The 16,248-nt window shown below is 40.4% G+C and overlaps 2 protein-coding genes and 1 non-coding gene across 4 annotated transcripts in view; 1 reads left to right on the top strand and 2 right to left on the bottom strand.

The window, feature by feature from the left end:
* Window positions 1-71: 71 nt before the first annotated feature.
* trnay-gua (transfer RNA tyrosine (anticodon GUA)) lies at window positions 72-159 on the bottom strand. The gene is given in 2 exon segments: window positions 72-107; window positions 123-159. It is a non-coding gene; the product is annotated as a tRNA-Tyr (tRNA).
* A 3,631-nt stretch (window positions 160-3,790) lies between these two features.
* mcm4 (minichromosome maintenance complex component 4) lies at window positions 3,791-10,665 on the bottom strand. Its single transcript, XM_066719646.1, has 17 exons — window positions 10,563-10,665; window positions 10,035-10,110; window positions 9,347-9,511; window positions 8,859-9,022; window positions 8,671-8,772; window positions 8,369-8,464; window positions 8,183-8,278; window positions 7,914-8,052; window positions 7,494-7,714; window positions 7,263-7,383; window positions 6,745-7,004; window positions 5,695-6,060; window positions 5,458-5,585; window positions 5,136-5,343; window positions 4,730-4,958; window positions 4,443-4,576; window positions 3,791-4,151 (listed from the first exon to the last, which is right to left on the bottom strand). Exons 2-17 carry the CDS (start codon window positions 10,099-10,101, stop codon window positions 4,059-4,061), a joined length of 2,589 nt encoding a protein of 862 aa, XP_066575743.1. The 5' UTR covers window positions 10,102-10,110; window positions 10,563-10,665; the 3' UTR covers window positions 3,791-4,058.
* Window positions 10,666-11,359: 694 nt separating this feature from the next.
* The window catches only part of prkdc (protein kinase, DNA-activated, catalytic subunit), a 51,680-nt gene continuing 46,791 nt past the window's right edge, over window positions 11,360-16,248 (top strand). For both annotated transcript variants that reach the window (XM_066719645.1, XM_066719644.1), the window contains exons 1-6: window positions 11,360-11,563; window positions 11,809-11,885; window positions 11,966-12,070; window positions 14,791-14,865; window positions 15,421-15,529; window positions 15,765-15,877. In XM_066719645.1, coding sequence (XP_066575742.1) covers window positions 11,395-11,563; window positions 11,809-11,885; window positions 11,966-12,070; window positions 14,791-14,865; window positions 15,421-15,529; window positions 15,765-15,877 — 648 coding nt within the window. In that variant the 5' untranslated portion in view covers window positions 11,360-11,394. The remainder of the gene's footprint in view (window positions 11,564-11,808; window positions 11,886-11,965; window positions 12,071-14,790; window positions 14,866-15,420; window positions 15,530-15,764; window positions 15,878-16,248) is intronic.

The raw sequence follows: 16,248 nt of genomic DNA, 5'->3' as shown, positions 1-16,248 counted from the left end.
ACGACATTGAATTTACGATGAGCTTCATTTTAAGTAAATTAATCAACAACAATGACAGCTACAACAAAATGTCCTTCGAGCCGGATTCGAACCAGCGACCTAAGGATGGCCGAGATGAACCGCTACAGTCCTCCGCTCTACCAACTGAGCTATCGAAGGGCCTGCAGACACTGGAGAACTGCCTCTCTTGTGCTCATTGGCTCATTCAATATCATGTGTAGTAAGGTTTTGTTTCTTAATTACATTGTAAAATAACCGAAGCGTATCTATTGGGATTAACTACCATACATGTTTTGGCTCTTTATTTCCTTCACACTACATTTCCACTCAAACGCATCCAATAAGCGCTCTGAATCCCGCCCACTAGCTGTGATTGACAGAGGCGGTTTCGTCACAATGAAAGAGAAAAATACAGAACCACGCTTCGACATTAAAAGCGCACTTGAAAATAAATCAATGAATAAATGCATGGTGAAATACATACAGATCTAAATTAATGAAAAAATTATGAAGAAATAAGTAATTTAATAAATACATTTTGAAATAAAAAAAAATGAATGAATAAATGTGGAAATAAATAAATAATATAACACAACAATACATGTCCATGTATATATTTGAACATGTATTTATGTATTCATTTATTTATATCTGTGTATTTATTTTTAATTTTGGCATGGGTTACCCTCCATACTATTCTAGTGCACTGTACTGTTACCACTGCCCCCTCTTGTTACAGTACAGAGTGAGCGGCTCCAATGTATCAATGTCATTGATTTGTATCCCCATATTTTTACCTGTAGGCAACTGTGCTGTACGTTGATTAGTCACTTGTTGCAACAGTTTCTTATTGTAATCCACTATGTACTAGCTATGACTTTACTCTTTGGTCAACCTGTTGGTCATTTCACCCGGTGGTCACTTCATCAATAACCCAACCCACCATGGTACACACCACTCTACACTTTACTGTGTTTTTACCACATTATACTAACACTACACTTCACAGTTGTAGGGGAGAAACGTTTTGCAGTGTATTTGGCTAGCTTTTTGTTTTTTTTTATGCTACATTACTGGTCTATGCATGTTTGTCAGTGTGTGTGTGTGTGTGTGGGAGGCATGTTCGTCAGTCTCCGTGTTGAAAAAAAACATGGTAAAATATGTTCAAGTACAGTATACTCACATACCAGTGGTGTTGTTATATCATAAACAGTTATAGCATATAGGCTAGGGATGGTGAACCTTTTTTGGCTGGAGTGCCCAAAGTCTGGTTTGTATACTTTGCTAAGTGGCAAAGGGTGCCAATGATAAATTAGGGATATACAAGTGTATACAGAGGCTAAACAGCTAACCAAATAGCTAACAAAACAAACCACAATACAGAAAAATCTAAAAAGTATAGACAGAGGGAACCATCCCACCCACCCGCCACCTGCATCCACTGCCAACCTCCCCCGACCTTGAACCCCCCTTTATACCTCTGTAGTCTGGAGAGCAAGTAACTAATGTGGGCTAAAAGCATCTGTCTTTAGTCCCTGAAATGCTGTAGCCAGTGTAAAGTTGCCAAATGATAAGCTCTCAATTGCTAAATTGAACCTTAATTGAAGTAACCATCAATAATTTCTTAGAGCATTTTAATTATTTTACACAGTAGGGGTTTTAAGTTAAGTATAGAATTGTGTATTAAAGAATTTTTTTTTTTACACAATTTGAAAAGTAAAATCTAAGCAGATTGTTAATTCAATTAAAGTTCAATGAAGTAATTACGAGTTCGATTGTGACAAATCCAGCAGGGTGGGGCTCAGCATCTCAAACACCATTCATGAAGACTGGACTCGGTCAGAGATCATTAAAAGAACGGAGACGAGCACATCGGCGAAAATAAAGTTACATTATTTTGAGTATTTGATTTTGAGTACTTATTAAAATACTTCAAATAACAATAATTGTTTTGGGGAAGCCCACCACTTTAAATATCGGTTGGGATTTCAAAAATCGTGCTAATGAGTCTAGCTTTAATCACGACACTTGTCAAGACACTTTGCCATAACGTTACACGATATTGAAGAGGAATGAATATTTTCTCCACGGCCATTATGTTAATATGATTGAGATATGAGACGCATTTCCCGCCGCAGTCGAACACAATCCTGTGCGCTGAGTGACGGAGCGCTGCAGCGAGAGACACGCCCCTGCGCACATCACGCTTGTGATTGGCTCTGTCCATCTTTGGAACGACGGAATACGGGTACCCGATTGGCTCTGTCCATCTTTGGAACGACGGAATACGGGTACCCGATTGGCTCTGTCCATCTTTGGAACGACGGAATACGGGTACCCGATTGGCTCTGTCCATCTTTGGAACGCTGGATTGCGGCTACTGGTTGGTTATAGAAAGATGGAATCGCGTGTGTGGATTGGTCGTGAATTACCTCGCATTTAATACAAGAACTACAAAAGTAGAAGTAGATTTGGCTAATTGGCTGCATTAGTAGCTCTTCCATATGGTTTTGTTTTGTTTGCACTTCCACTCAATCATTACCAATATACCTTCATTTTGTTAAATACATTTTTTACATTTTTTTAAATAACTAAAACTGGATGGTGAGGGTTAGGGCCATTCCCCCCAGAAATGTCCGGGAAGTGCCTTGGTGGAAGAGTGGGGTAACATCTCACAGCAAGAACTGGCAAATCTGGTGCAGTCCATGAGGAGGAGATACACTGCAGGACTTAATGCAGCTGGTGGCCACACCAGATACTGACTGTTACTTTTGATTTTAACCCCCACTTTGTTCAGGGACACATTATTCCATTTCTGTTAGTCACGTCTGTGAAACTTGTTCAGTTTATGTCTTAGTTGTTGAATCTTTTTATGTTCATACAAATATTTACACGTTAAGTTTGCTGAAAATAAAAGCAGTTGAAAGTGAGGACATAGTTGCAGACACTGATCTACATGCGATTATCTGTATTGATCCCTTTCTTTATTTTTCAAACCTACTATATTGATTTCTTTTTAATCTGCTGGTCTACTCCTTATTAGAAAGCAGACCCAGAGTGGTCAACTGCACTATCACATAGCTCTCCATTCCTTTCCTATTTGGAGACAGCACAGCCTGAAGTCAGACCTTCGTCACATGATGGAGTGCTGTGGATAGGTGATGTAATGCTCGCCTACTTCTTGGCTTCGCTCCACAGCCACCTGAGTTCAGTCACGTTTGAAAGTAGAGACCCAGAGCTTTCAATTGCCACATTGCAACTCCCTATCCTACTAATTTCTCCCAACCATGTAATCATTATACATTTTTAAATGAACAAATGCGTGATCATTTTGTATTGTTAGTTTGATGTCAACAGATCGTAGTTACTATGGAATCTTAAACTGAGAGAATCTGGAGTACAGCACACGGCATGTTACCGTGTTAACAGGCTACCCCAGCACACACATCACTGCGTTCTCACATGCAGACTTTTAAAGATCTTGCAAGAGAACAAGAGTGCATGTCCTCACATGCAGACTAATAAAGCAATTTGTAACCTCTTCCTATTTAAGCAGGCAGGGGTGTTGTGAAAGCCCAAAGATAAGTCTCGACTGTGAGAACTTGTCTGGCATAATGAACATGCTATAAACAACTGCAGCAGTGTAGAGTGCCTTATGGGATTATGGTTTCAATGACATTTTGTGTATTGATAGAAGATTGATGCAGGGAGTGATTGTGTTTATGCCTTGACAAATTGAAGCCAAGGAAATTATATAGACAACGTGTAAATGAACATTCATAAACTAGTCTGAAAATAAGTGAATTATTTTATTGCAAGCCGACATCTTTAACCCTACTTTCCCACACATTTCCAAGTGAAATACAAAAATGTATTTATTTACATTTTTTAAGAATCTGCTTTACTAGATACGGACAACCTTTGCAAAGCACAATATCAAAAAGAGAATATTTCTCAAATTGTTAATAAATTCCAACATAACATCTGTGAAATGTGATAACACACATTAGAAAAAAAAAAGAAAAAAGCAGTAAGCACTACTGCTACACAGAAAAAGTTTACAACAATCGCACTGTCTTTCCAGTAACCGTCAAATAATCTTCATCAGTCAGAGCTCGCAGGGCTTCATCAAACATGTCCTTTGTTATTGCCTGTAACAGAAATTGGATAATTAGAATTCATATTTATGAGCTTAAATCCACAGAAAGGTTGGTCTCAATCAATTCATGTTTGAATTGTAATTTTGAGATGGGTAATAATTAAGATACTTATTTTTATTCAAAATAGTTTGTGTATTCATTTGCCCACTACGCAGGAATAAGAGATCATTTTACTGAGAAGTATTTATTTCATAGTAGAATATACAACAATACAAATAAATGGGAATACTCGCACTCAAATAGAAACGCACAAAAAGATCTAAGAGGGAAGTAGGCACTTACAGCATCAGACTGCCCACGGAGATCATCAAACAGCTGTTGGTACTTCATGGTCGGGGTCTTGCCCTTTGCCTGGATTAGTTTTTTCAGGACTTGGGCTAATTCCTCCTTGCGCTTACGGGCTGTTGCACTCATTCCTTTTGGACAGAAAAAGTTAAATGTATCACAAGGTAAAACAATGTATCAAGATGTGTTACTATTAAAAGAATGCTACATATTTCCAATTATAGAAGATACAGATGTAGTAATGAACCAGAATTAAAGTCTGTACATATTAGCTAGTTGCTCACCTGTAGTCAGAATAGAGATGTCCACAAAGCCAGTCCTGGGGTCAGTGGCTGACTGCTTCAGAGCTTCACGGTGGAGCCGCTTGGCTTCCTCCACATCAATGGTTTCCACTTTATCAGAGAAGCGCACCTTCGCGTGGGCTTCTGCCAGTCTGATCAAGGACTCCAGCTGACGAGGGTAGGCCGAGACCATACCTCTGCCACTGCCAATCTTCCTCATGTCCACATAGGCCTGGAAAAAAACAATAGCTAATGAGCAACACCCCACACAGGAAAAGGCATAATCCAAAACCAACACATTGTAGAATAAAGAGACATGAGCACTGAGAAGTGTTGCTCATTAAAGATCAACTTCAGACCATGCAAATGGAGATCTTTTTATAAAAACATGTAAGGCAGAAACTCTTACTTCGATGAGGGCCTGGCTGGCTTCTTCATTGAGCCTGGGTGCGATGTATGTGCGGGCATATGCGATGTAGTCTTTAAGCACGGCCATATCGAGAAACTCTTCCTCAATCTGTTCCTCACTCTGGTAGTACAGCGCTACCAAGTGGTGTGCAAGGCGGCGGTCATAAGCATCATCTTGGGGATCGAGCATCAGAAAGATGAGATCAAATCTGGTAAAAGGAAGGGTTAAGATAAAAACAACAGATGGGTAATTCAAGTTCACTTGGGTACATTAGTCTTATCTCAGTGAGAGGAAAAAAAAAGGCAGTTGAAACAATGAATACCTTGATAACAGTGTGTGTGGAAGCTGGATGTTCTCAATAGTCGTCTTTTTGGGGTTCCACTGAGACTCGACGGGATTGGCTGCAGCCAGGATTGATGTGCGGGCGTTCAGCTGACAGATAATTCCAGCCTAAGAAAACAAGTTCATTGCAGATCTTTAAAACATTTATGCACATTAAAGAAGCTACGTTGTTGTTACCAGCCTTATAAGACAATGCTGCCACGGGAGGTCAATTTACCTTGGCGATTGACAGAGTCTGCTGCTCCATGACTTCGTGCAACACGGACCGGGTGCTGTCACTCATCTTGTCAAACTCATCAATGCAGCAAATGCCATTGTCGCTCAGCACCAGGGCGCCAGTCTGCAGCACCAGCTGCCGTGTCTCAGGGTCCTTCATAATGTACGCAGTGAGCCCCACAGCGCTGGAGCCCTTGCCAGAGGTGTACTGGCCCCGGGGCACCAGGTTGAAGACGTACTGGAGCAGCTGAGATTTGCTCGTGCCGGGATCTCCACACAGGAGGATGTTGACCTCGGCACGGAAGTTGCCGCGCCCAGTGTGGCTGAAGTCCTTACGAGTACCTCCAAACAACTGGAGAAGGATCCCCTGAAACAGACAGCTTCCAATTTCTGAATGTGTAATGCAATATTTTTAAGTTTTGTGAAGGAAGAAAATTTGAAAATCGTGTAATATAAAACCACTTTTACCACCAACTATAAAAAAAAGAATAATTTATAGCTTCCTCCACATCAATGACATTTTAAAATTCATGTTCTCCTTGTTACTTTTAAACCAATGCACAGTTCGTCAAGGTCTTGCTGTTAAGTGATATTAAATCAGAAAAATGCATATTTTTTCAACTCATTTTTAAGAGTCTGATGACATTGGTTATTGGGGGGAAAAACAAGTGTAAAAAAGGACAGATCTCTAACCATCTATGAATAAAATTATGAACAAGTCTGACCCCTGGTGGTTGCACCTAACCTGTTAGAGAGTTAGTAAAGGTTGCCAGAAAGAGAATATGCACCTGAAACTAACAGGTTTATGAATTTCTGGATGACAGTTCTCATCCAACGGGCTGAAGAAAGATGCACAAATTGATAAGGATTGACGTTTATAGGCAGTGAGGAGTCCGACCAGAGCAGCTTTACAGAATGAGACCACCTTATTGCCAAATCGTGCGTGAAGGATTTTTCAGGTTGAGTCTTTTGTTCTGGAAGAATCCAGACAACTGTAAAATGTAAAACCTTCATTAATAAACGATAAGCCTTTTGTGAAGCAACAACGTACTTTTTTGATATCCTCGTGTTCGTAAATGCTCGGAGCCAGAGCAGAGGAGAGCCGCTCGTAGATGTCGGGCTTGGCAGCCAGCTCCTTCAGCACCTGCACCCGCTCCTCGGTGAAGAGCTTCTGGTCCGTCTCCTCATCCAGCCCATGCAGCCGCTTCTCGTCGGTCTTTCGGAAGTGGATGGCATCGATGTGAGTCTTGTACACGGACTTCACGTTGCTTTGACGGGGGTTCTCTCGCATGGGAACTGCTCTGTAAATGCCTGTTGACAAATTAGAGAATGTTCACACTTTACATTTTTAGGGTTCAGCAAGTCGTACAGGCACCTGAAATATTTGACAAAGCTGATTCCTGAATCAGACTGGGGATTACAGTAAGTAGTACTACAATAATACTTTAATGAGAGTTCAAACTAGATACAATTAGTATTCGAGGATTTAGCATGATTTCCACTGCAGAAATTGTCAAATTCTTTGGATTTACCCTACGGTCAGATTGACAGGACACATGAATGGCTCACCAGTGATGTTAACTCTGTCTCCAGGCTGCACTTTATCCACAAGGTCATTGTGAGCATACAGGACAGAGGTGTGAGGCGTCTGTCCTGCGGGCATGTCTTCAGGAGACTCCTGAATTTTGATCTGCAAAAAACAAAAGCAATCCCGTTAGAGAGACATTAGCATTAAAGTACCATCAACAAGCGATATTATGAGAACAATTAAGTGCGAGGTATCCAATAGGTCTCTCTTACCATCTGCTTGTCAGAGAACATCGAGCGGTTGTGGATCAGAGCCATGCTGTGCGTGGTGTTGCAGTTGCGGCACACGGCTGGTTCAGCGATGCGCCCGCGGTCCACCTCCACCCGGGCAGTGAAGGCACACACCTGGCACCTGAAAAACGCCTCCTGCATCTCTGGAATCAGCTGAGAGGTGCGGATCACCATGCCACTGATAGTGATGAGCTGGTCGATATCTAAATTGAGGGCAGACAGGTGATGTTAATCTTCTTTAAAGGAAGCGCTTCAAGTAGTTCAAACACGCAAAATTGCATACTGTGCAGATCAACATCTGCGGTACCTCAACATTGCACAATCCTCATTATGTTCAATGTCCTGAATGACTTGTTCAAATGCATAAGAAAGTTTACAAACAGGCATTATTGGGAGGCTTACCCTCAGGATTAAGGCTCCTCATGTTCTTGGTTTTCAGAGCATTGTAGGGCCGCACCTGAATCTGGTGCTCCAAGATTGAATCTGGGTAGCGCTCAAAGAATATCTCATTGACAGCCATGTCAAAAGTGGGAATAACTTCCTGCATCAAACAAAACCAAAATTAGATTTTCCTTGCCTATATATATACTTTTTAACTTAAATAGAATATAAAACGATTCTCTTGCGTCTCAGAGACTGATCTTAATGATGCCGTGGTATGATTGCGTTACCTGTGGATAGCAGACCAGCTGCCTGTACAAATCAGCATCGAAGGACTGCAGGTGGCCACAGTTCACATTCAGCACAGGTTCACCAACAACATTGATCTGAGAGAAAGAGAATAATAATAAAAAAAAACATTACAAATTACACCAAAGTCAGTGGAATTTAAATAAAGAGCAATGCAACACTTTTACCTCTTCCAGTTTCTGCATATAAATGGGCTCATTCAGATCCAAACCCGCATTTTCATCTTCTCTGGAAGTAGGATCGATAAAGCGCTGAAGGAAACGCTGTGAGCAGGAGACAAAATTAACATTTCAAATCAAACTCAAGCATCCATTAGAAAAATAAGTGTTTTTCAATTCTGTGTACAGAAAGTACAATCTCTGCACTTTATACAGGCACTGCACATGCAGTTGTTTATAGATTTACAATCCTACAACCACCAATATGATGAAGCACAGCATTTCTGATTTTAGAAAATGGGTCATTGTACCTGAAACTTCTCCTTGCACGTGCCCACATTGACATCAGTCCCCCAGATCACCAGCTTCTGTCCTACAGACTGCTCACTGGCCACCGCTTCCTCCCCCGCGGGCTGCAAGGAACAAACAATGGCTTTAATTGACTGATCTAGTGTGTCACTTCATCTGAAATGAAAGGAGGACTCATGAAGACACCTACTGGTTCTGAATGCAGATCCACCTGACGGCCCTTCCTTACAGAGCCCAGATCGGGACGCTGCCTGGCAGGGGTCCCCCGCACTCCACTGCGAGGCGTGCCCTCCACCCTGGAGCTGGGGGTGCCGTACGTCAGAGGGGAACTCATGTCAATCTCACTTGGAGGCGCTGAGGAAACACGCGAGAGCAACACTAAGTCTCCACAGGACAAATGTGTAATTTCAGCAGTGATCAAAACCCTACTGTACAAATAATAACAGGAGACATAAACAAGCAATTGTAAATAGCCATAACGGGACAGGTTTGCATGCTATTTAACTAGCCTTAGGCAATTAACCAAGAGTGTGTTGTTCATTATAGGAATGTTTGTGCTTCTGTCTCCCCTATGAATTAACGTTTCAAATATGTTCTGTAAAAGGCAACGATGCAAGAAAGACTATCTGACAACACCTGGAAATAAGGGCTTACAGATAGACCTCAGGCGGGACTTACCCGAGTGCCGGGAGCGTGCAGGACTGGAGAACAGGGAGGTGTCCTGGACAGCAGGGCTGCGCACGTCGGTGGCAGGGGACGTGGGCATGGGCTGCAGGTCACCTGTGGAGGTGTCATCAGTCCTCCGGCGCTGAGATGGGGGGGACGTAGGAACATCGCTGCGAGCTAAACAGACACAGTAACTGCAGCATCCTGACAGCATACTTGTCTTGGAAATATCTAGTGCTATTTTAATGATTTAGTGCTTCCACACAAACTGCCACTTCACCTTTTTGTTTAGTACAAAGTACAGTAAAAAAAATAAAATAATAATAATAATAATAATAATAACAGGATAAGGAAGACTGATGATCACAACCCTGATCATATCAAAACAATTATTTCAATAGACAATAGAAAGAAAACAAATACATTTAGTAATGAGCATATGTTTTAGGGATGCAACAACAAAGTTCAACCGAAATAACCTCTAGATACACACACACACACACACAGCTCTGGAAAAAAAATTGAGAGACCACTTAACACTGAGTTCTGAACTCTTCATTTTCTCCAGAGTTGTGTGTGTGTATATGTATATATATATATATATATATATATATATACACACACACACATACATACATATATGTACATTTCAGAGAACAAGAAAGGTTTTGTGTCTCATAAGATCAATGTTTAAACCTACGAGTAGGAGGATTGCTGCCTCTGCCGCGCTTGCCACGACGACTCGGGGTTGACGCCGGTGACGACATGTTACAACACTGTCAAAAAAAGTGGAACTCGGTCCAATTCTTGCAAAAATAGGTAGTGCAAATACAATTATACCCTGTGCAGCAATCAAGTACCAGCATTAACTACAAAATACATCTGTAAAACAAACAGTGAAATTATTATAAATATAACTGCAGCTTTCATTTGCTACGACATAACACCACGCGCTATAAAGTTACATACAGAAAGGCTTTCAAAGTATGCGCTAAAGACATAACCGAAACATTTTAAACAATCTGTATATCCTGCCGCAGGTGACGATTTGCTGTTCATGAAACAAATGCAGCATGAGCCGACTCGTGGTGTTCTCATTTTCACACATTACACAAAAACTAAACATCGGATCATTTTGTTTGGCGATTAATAACAATATTTAGTGCATTACAGTGCACTTCACAACATTTTTCAAGCAATCAATAAGAATATAAAACGGCTTTCTTACCTTATCAGTTTCGCCTGCTTCTGCTTAAACTCCGGATGGACAATTCGCGCGAAACAGCTCCACGGGTTCTGTTCGCGCCAACTTCAGACCAATAGCAAGACGCCTCTCAGGGCGAAGTTTGTATTATTTGTCTTGAGGGGAACTGGGGCTTGAATTAAAATTACAGTTTTGTTGTAACTTATTTAAAGCAAAACAAACACACGTACAGTCACTTGATATTATATTCTTTAGCAAAATAATCCATAAGTATTTAGAAATAATCACATTAAATAAAAAAATTATAGCATTTAGTCCACACTCCCCTCCTGCATTTTCTTGGATTCACCCACAAGTCAAAGATTTCGCGGCAAAACAAATGTATAGAATATACCATTAACATTCTGCTTCTGAAGACACTTAGTTTTTAATGTTAGTCTTATAAACTATTATTTCCCACAACCATACAATAATTGTGTTAATTGTAAAAGTATCCTTTGGAAATTACATAACATGATTTGCATACAAAGACTCTCTTCCTTAATGTTCTATGGTTTGGTTTCAGAAACGGAGACATTGAAGACTGAACCACAAAACATGCCAGACATCCAGTATATAAAACGTATCTCCTGAATATTTGGCCTTATTGTCTACAAAATCAAGTTAAAAAGCACCGTAGTGAAATAAGAATTAAATTATAGTTTGTGCTCTCGCATTTAAAATGTAACACTTAAACGTTAACGTATGACCCCCCCCCCTCTCGCTACAGTTGGTATTTTCCAGGAAGTCGCTGAGACCACGTGGTTAAGCGTCGGGTTGTATTGGTGCTGTTTTGGTGTCGTGCTCTGCAGCAGGAATGGCTCTGTCTGGCGGGGGTACCGCTGTTACAGGGATACAGGGATATTTGCAAAAGCTGCATTCATTAATCAGTTCCACAGACATAAAATATGCTGCATTAGAGTGTCACAATATAATTGGTGACTTAGGCCAGGAGTGTATGGTTTCAAAAAATGAAAACGAGTTGGGTGCGTACAAACAAATACCTACTTAAGATGTTATTGCAGTAATCGTAACATTTTCATATTTTCAATATACTATTAATCTATTGTTATAAAAACTAAAACTAAAATTAATTACAGTACAAAATATGTACGATTGCACAAACAGAAGTAATTATAAATGCATATTAAAACATCACAGCGTTTCTAGTGGAGAGTAGGAAAAAAGAGCTTGATGTTTGAAAAATAAAATAAATCTTTCTTTTCTTAAGTTTTACAGACATCACTGATATTTTCCAAGGAAGATGGGCTGCTAAGTTTTTTACGCAAATCCCTCAACTATGAAGATGTAAGTTTTTTGTTTGTTTGTTGTTTTTAAGGATACTTGATTGGGCTATTGACTTATTATTTAACATTTCCTTTTCCCAGTTCCGTGACGTCAGAGAGGAGACATTAAAACTTGTATTAACCTTCATTGAGAAGATTAAATATAATGTCAAAGGCTGGGAGAAAAACTATGCTGTTGATATCAAGGTAAGAAGTAATAAACTAATTTTCCAACAAGAAAGAGTGTTAAGATAAAATATGACTTAATAGCATGGTGATTGGGATTGATTAAATGTATAATAAGTACTTGATCCTATGGTTGAATGCATGCGCAGTGCTTTAATTCTCACAATGAAAAATGTTACTGACTCTTCTCCTTCACCCTGGTCTTTCTCTGTAATGATGCTCAGAAACCTGCTAATTCTCCCCATTATCACAGTTCTGCATTTGCATTTGCAGTTACAAGTATGCAGCTGATGGCATGTACCTTAGTATGTTTTGAGCTTTTCAAGGATCTGACATATTGAAATATTGTAATATCCCACCTATCTTAGGCTTTATATATATATATATATATATATATATATATATATATATATACACACTCACCTAAAGGATTATTAGGAACACCATACTAATACTGTGTTTGACCCCCTTTCGCCTTCAGAACTGCCTTAATTCTACGTGGCATTGATTCAACAAGGTGCTGAAAGCATTCTTTAGAAATGTTGGCCCATATTGATAGGATAGCATCTTGCAGTTGATGGAGATTTGTGGGATGCACATCCAGGGCACGAAGCTCCCGTTCCACCACATCCCAAAGATGCTCTATTGGGTTGAGATCTGGTGACTGTGGGGGCCAGTTTAGTACAGTGAACTCATTGTCATGTTCAAGAAACCAATTTGAAATGATTCGACCTTTGTGACATGGTGCATTATCCTGCTGGAAGTAGCCATCATAGGATGGGTACATGGTGGTCATAAAGGGATGGACATGGTCAGAAACAATGCTCAGGTAGGCTGTGGCATTTAAACGATGCCCAATTGGCACTAAGTGGCCTAAAGTGTGCCAAGAAAACATCCCCCACACCATTACACCACCACCACCAGCCTGCACAGTGGTAACAAGGCATGATGGATCCATGTTCTCATTCCGTTTACGCCAAATTCTGACTCTACCATCTGAATGTCTCAACAGAAATCGAGACTCATCAGACCAGGCAACATTTTTCCAGTCTTCAACTGTCCAATTTTGGTGAGCTTGTGCAAATTGTAGCCTCTTTTTCCGATTTGTAGTGGAGATGAGTGGTACCCGGTGGGGTCTTCTGCTGTTGTAGCCCATCCGCCTCAAGGTTGTACGTGTTGTGGCTTCACAAATGCTTTGCTGCATACCTCGGTTGTAACGAGTGGTTATTTCAGTCACAGTCACTCTTCTATCAGCTTGAATCAGTCGGCGCATTCTCCTCTGACCTCTAGCATCAACAAGGCATTTTCGCCCACAGGACTGCCGCATACTGGATGTTTTTCCCTTTTCACACCATTCTTTGTAAACCCTAGAAATGGTTGTGCATGAAAATCCCAGTAACCGAGCAGATTGTGAAATACTCAGACCGGCCCGTCTGGCACCAACAACCATGCCACGCTCAAAATTGCTTAAATCACCTTTCTTTCCCATTCAGACATTGAGTTTGGAGTTCAGGAGATTGTCTTGACCAGGACCACACCCCTAAATGCATTGAAGCAACTGCCATGTGATTGGTTGGTTAGATAATTGCATTAATGAGAAATTGAACAGGTGTTCCTAATAATCCTTTAGGTGAGTGTGTGTATACACTCACCTAAAGGATTATTAGGAACACCTGTTCAATTTCTCATTAATGCAATGCAATGCAATTAATGCAATGGTGCAATAACTCCAAACTCCAGTATGCGGCAGTCCTGTGGGCGAAAATGCCTTGTTGATGCTAGAGGTTGGAGGAGAATGGGCCGACTAATTCATGCTGATAGAAGAGCAACTTTGACTGAAATAACCACTCGTTACAACCGAGGTATGCAGAAAAGCATTTGTGAAGCCACAACACGTACAACCTTGAGGCGGATGGGCTACAACAGCAGAAGACCCCACCGGGTACCACTCATCTCCACTACAAATAGGAAAAAGAGGCTACAATTTGCACAAGCTCACCAAAATTGGACAGTTGAAGACTGGAAAAATGTTGCCTGGTCTGATAAGTCTCGATTTCTGTTGAGACATTCAGATGGTAGAGTCAGAATTTGGCGTAAACGGAATGAGAACATGGATCCATCATGCCTTGTTACCACTGTGCAGGCTGGTGGTGGTGGTGTAATGGTGTGGGGGATGTTTTCTTGGCACACTTTAGGCCCCTTAGTGCCAATTGGGCATCGTTTAAATGCCACGGCCTACCTGAGCATTGTTTCTGACCATGTCCATCCCTTTATGACCACCATGTACCCATCCTATGATGGCTACTTCCAGCAGGATAATGCACCATGTCACAAAGGTCGAATCATTTCAAATTGGTTTCTTGAACATGACAATGAGTTCACTGTACTAAACTGGCCCCCACAGTCACCAGATCTCAACCCAATAGAGCATCTTTGGGATGTGGTGGAACGGGAGCTTCGTGCCCTGGATGTGCATCCCACAAATCTCCATCAACTGCAAGATGCTATCCTATCAATATGGGCCAACATTTCTAAAGAATGCTTTCAGCACCTTGTTGAATCAATGCCACATAGAATTAAGGCAGTTCTGGAGGTGAAAGGGGGTCAAACACAGTATTAGTATGGTGTTCCTAATTATCCTTTAGGTGAGTGTATATGTGTGTGTATATCTATATATCTAATATATATATCCCATTCATGCTCAATAGAATACCAATGTCTTCCCATCCATTATTCCTCAGGACATGTGCCTCGTTTTGTATACCAAGGACAAGGCTGCAAAATGCAGGGTTCCAGCTTTGGATCTTCTTATCAAGGTGAGGATATTGATTAACCTAGACTTTTTACACTTTGAAGGGAAATTAAACTTGTAGGACATATTCTCACTTTAGGTTAAATGTTTAATTAGAATTAAAGGTTAGGTTAGGGCTAAGACAAAAGGTCAAATCTAGTGTGATGACTGAAACATTTCCTATACTTACTGCCCTGGGGATTCAATTTCTCAAATTAACAGTTGTGTGTTAGTTAAGATACACTTAAATTAATATTACATTTTCACCTAGGATTATAATTCAAGGAGACACTTCAGTATTTCCAAACAAAGAACAAGTACATGTATTTTTTCAGTTTTCATCAGGATAATTCCTTATGTACAAGGAATGTTGCTTTAGTTGTCATAATAATTGTAGTTTTGCTCCAGGTCTTGTACATACAATGTTAGCCCACCAACACACTTAACAGTTTGAAGGTTTATATGGAAAGTTAAAATACTGTTTTTGATTCTAGGACCGCATGACTATCCTTTTTCCAAAACATGTTCCTGTAATATAAACTGTATTTTGAATATTAAACTTTTTCATTTTTCTTTGTAGTTACTTCATATTAGCAAGGACTGTTGTGGAGCTCAAGACTTGAAAGTAGGAGAGATCTTCAATAAGTTCTATGGAGAGCTCAGTCAGAAAAGCAGAATTCCAGACACGGGTAGGTCAGAGCGCACTCTCGTTTTTCCGTTTCATTTGAAAGTATCTGCATTTGTACTGGCTTTACTCACTAGAGGAAGGATTCAAATTGCATTCTAATAAAATGGATAATGGAGAATGCTCAAGATGACAAAGCTCATTTATTAATTTCATGACATGACAATTTCATATTGTGCACAAATCACAGTATGAAATAAAGCAGTAAGGCAAGCTTTTGTTATATGATTTCTGTTTAGTGCTGGGGAACATCTATGAGCTGCTGGGAGTGCTGGGAGAGGTGCAGCCCTGCGACATGGTCAATAACTCTGAAAAACTGTACCGCGCCTATCTCGGTGAACTGAAATCTCAAGTAAGCCAATACCGATTCAAGTAAAAAGTATATGCAGTGTATATGTTTGATTTCAATTCTACTTTATTTATTCTAAACATGTACCATTTAAATACTGTGTTTCTGGTTTAAACACATTGACTGTCAGAGGTTATTCTGAGACATGGCTTTCATTATTTTAGTTTTGCATTTTTTATGTCATAAACTGCTGTCTGACGTATCTTCTGATCTCTTGTGATTAAAGATCACCTTTTAAAAGTAAAACAAATGCTGGAATTATTTGGATAGTTCTAACTGCTTACAGTCTGTGGCCATATAGGTTGGTTATCCCAACAATGGTGAGTCAGTAAAGGCCACTGGAGAGCACTTAAGTGCTGAACACCTCATGCACT

This window comes from Amia ocellicauda, chromosome 2 (genome assembly GCF_036373705.1).
Source record: "Amia ocellicauda isolate fAmiCal2 chromosome 2, fAmiCal2.hap1, whole genome shotgun sequence".
Lineage (NCBI taxonomy): Eukaryota > Metazoa > Chordata > Actinopteri > Amiiformes > Amiidae > Amia > Amia ocellicauda.
The sequence above is the reverse complement of the archived record's forward strand: the minus strand, read 5'-3'. Positions and strand labels throughout refer to the sequence as shown.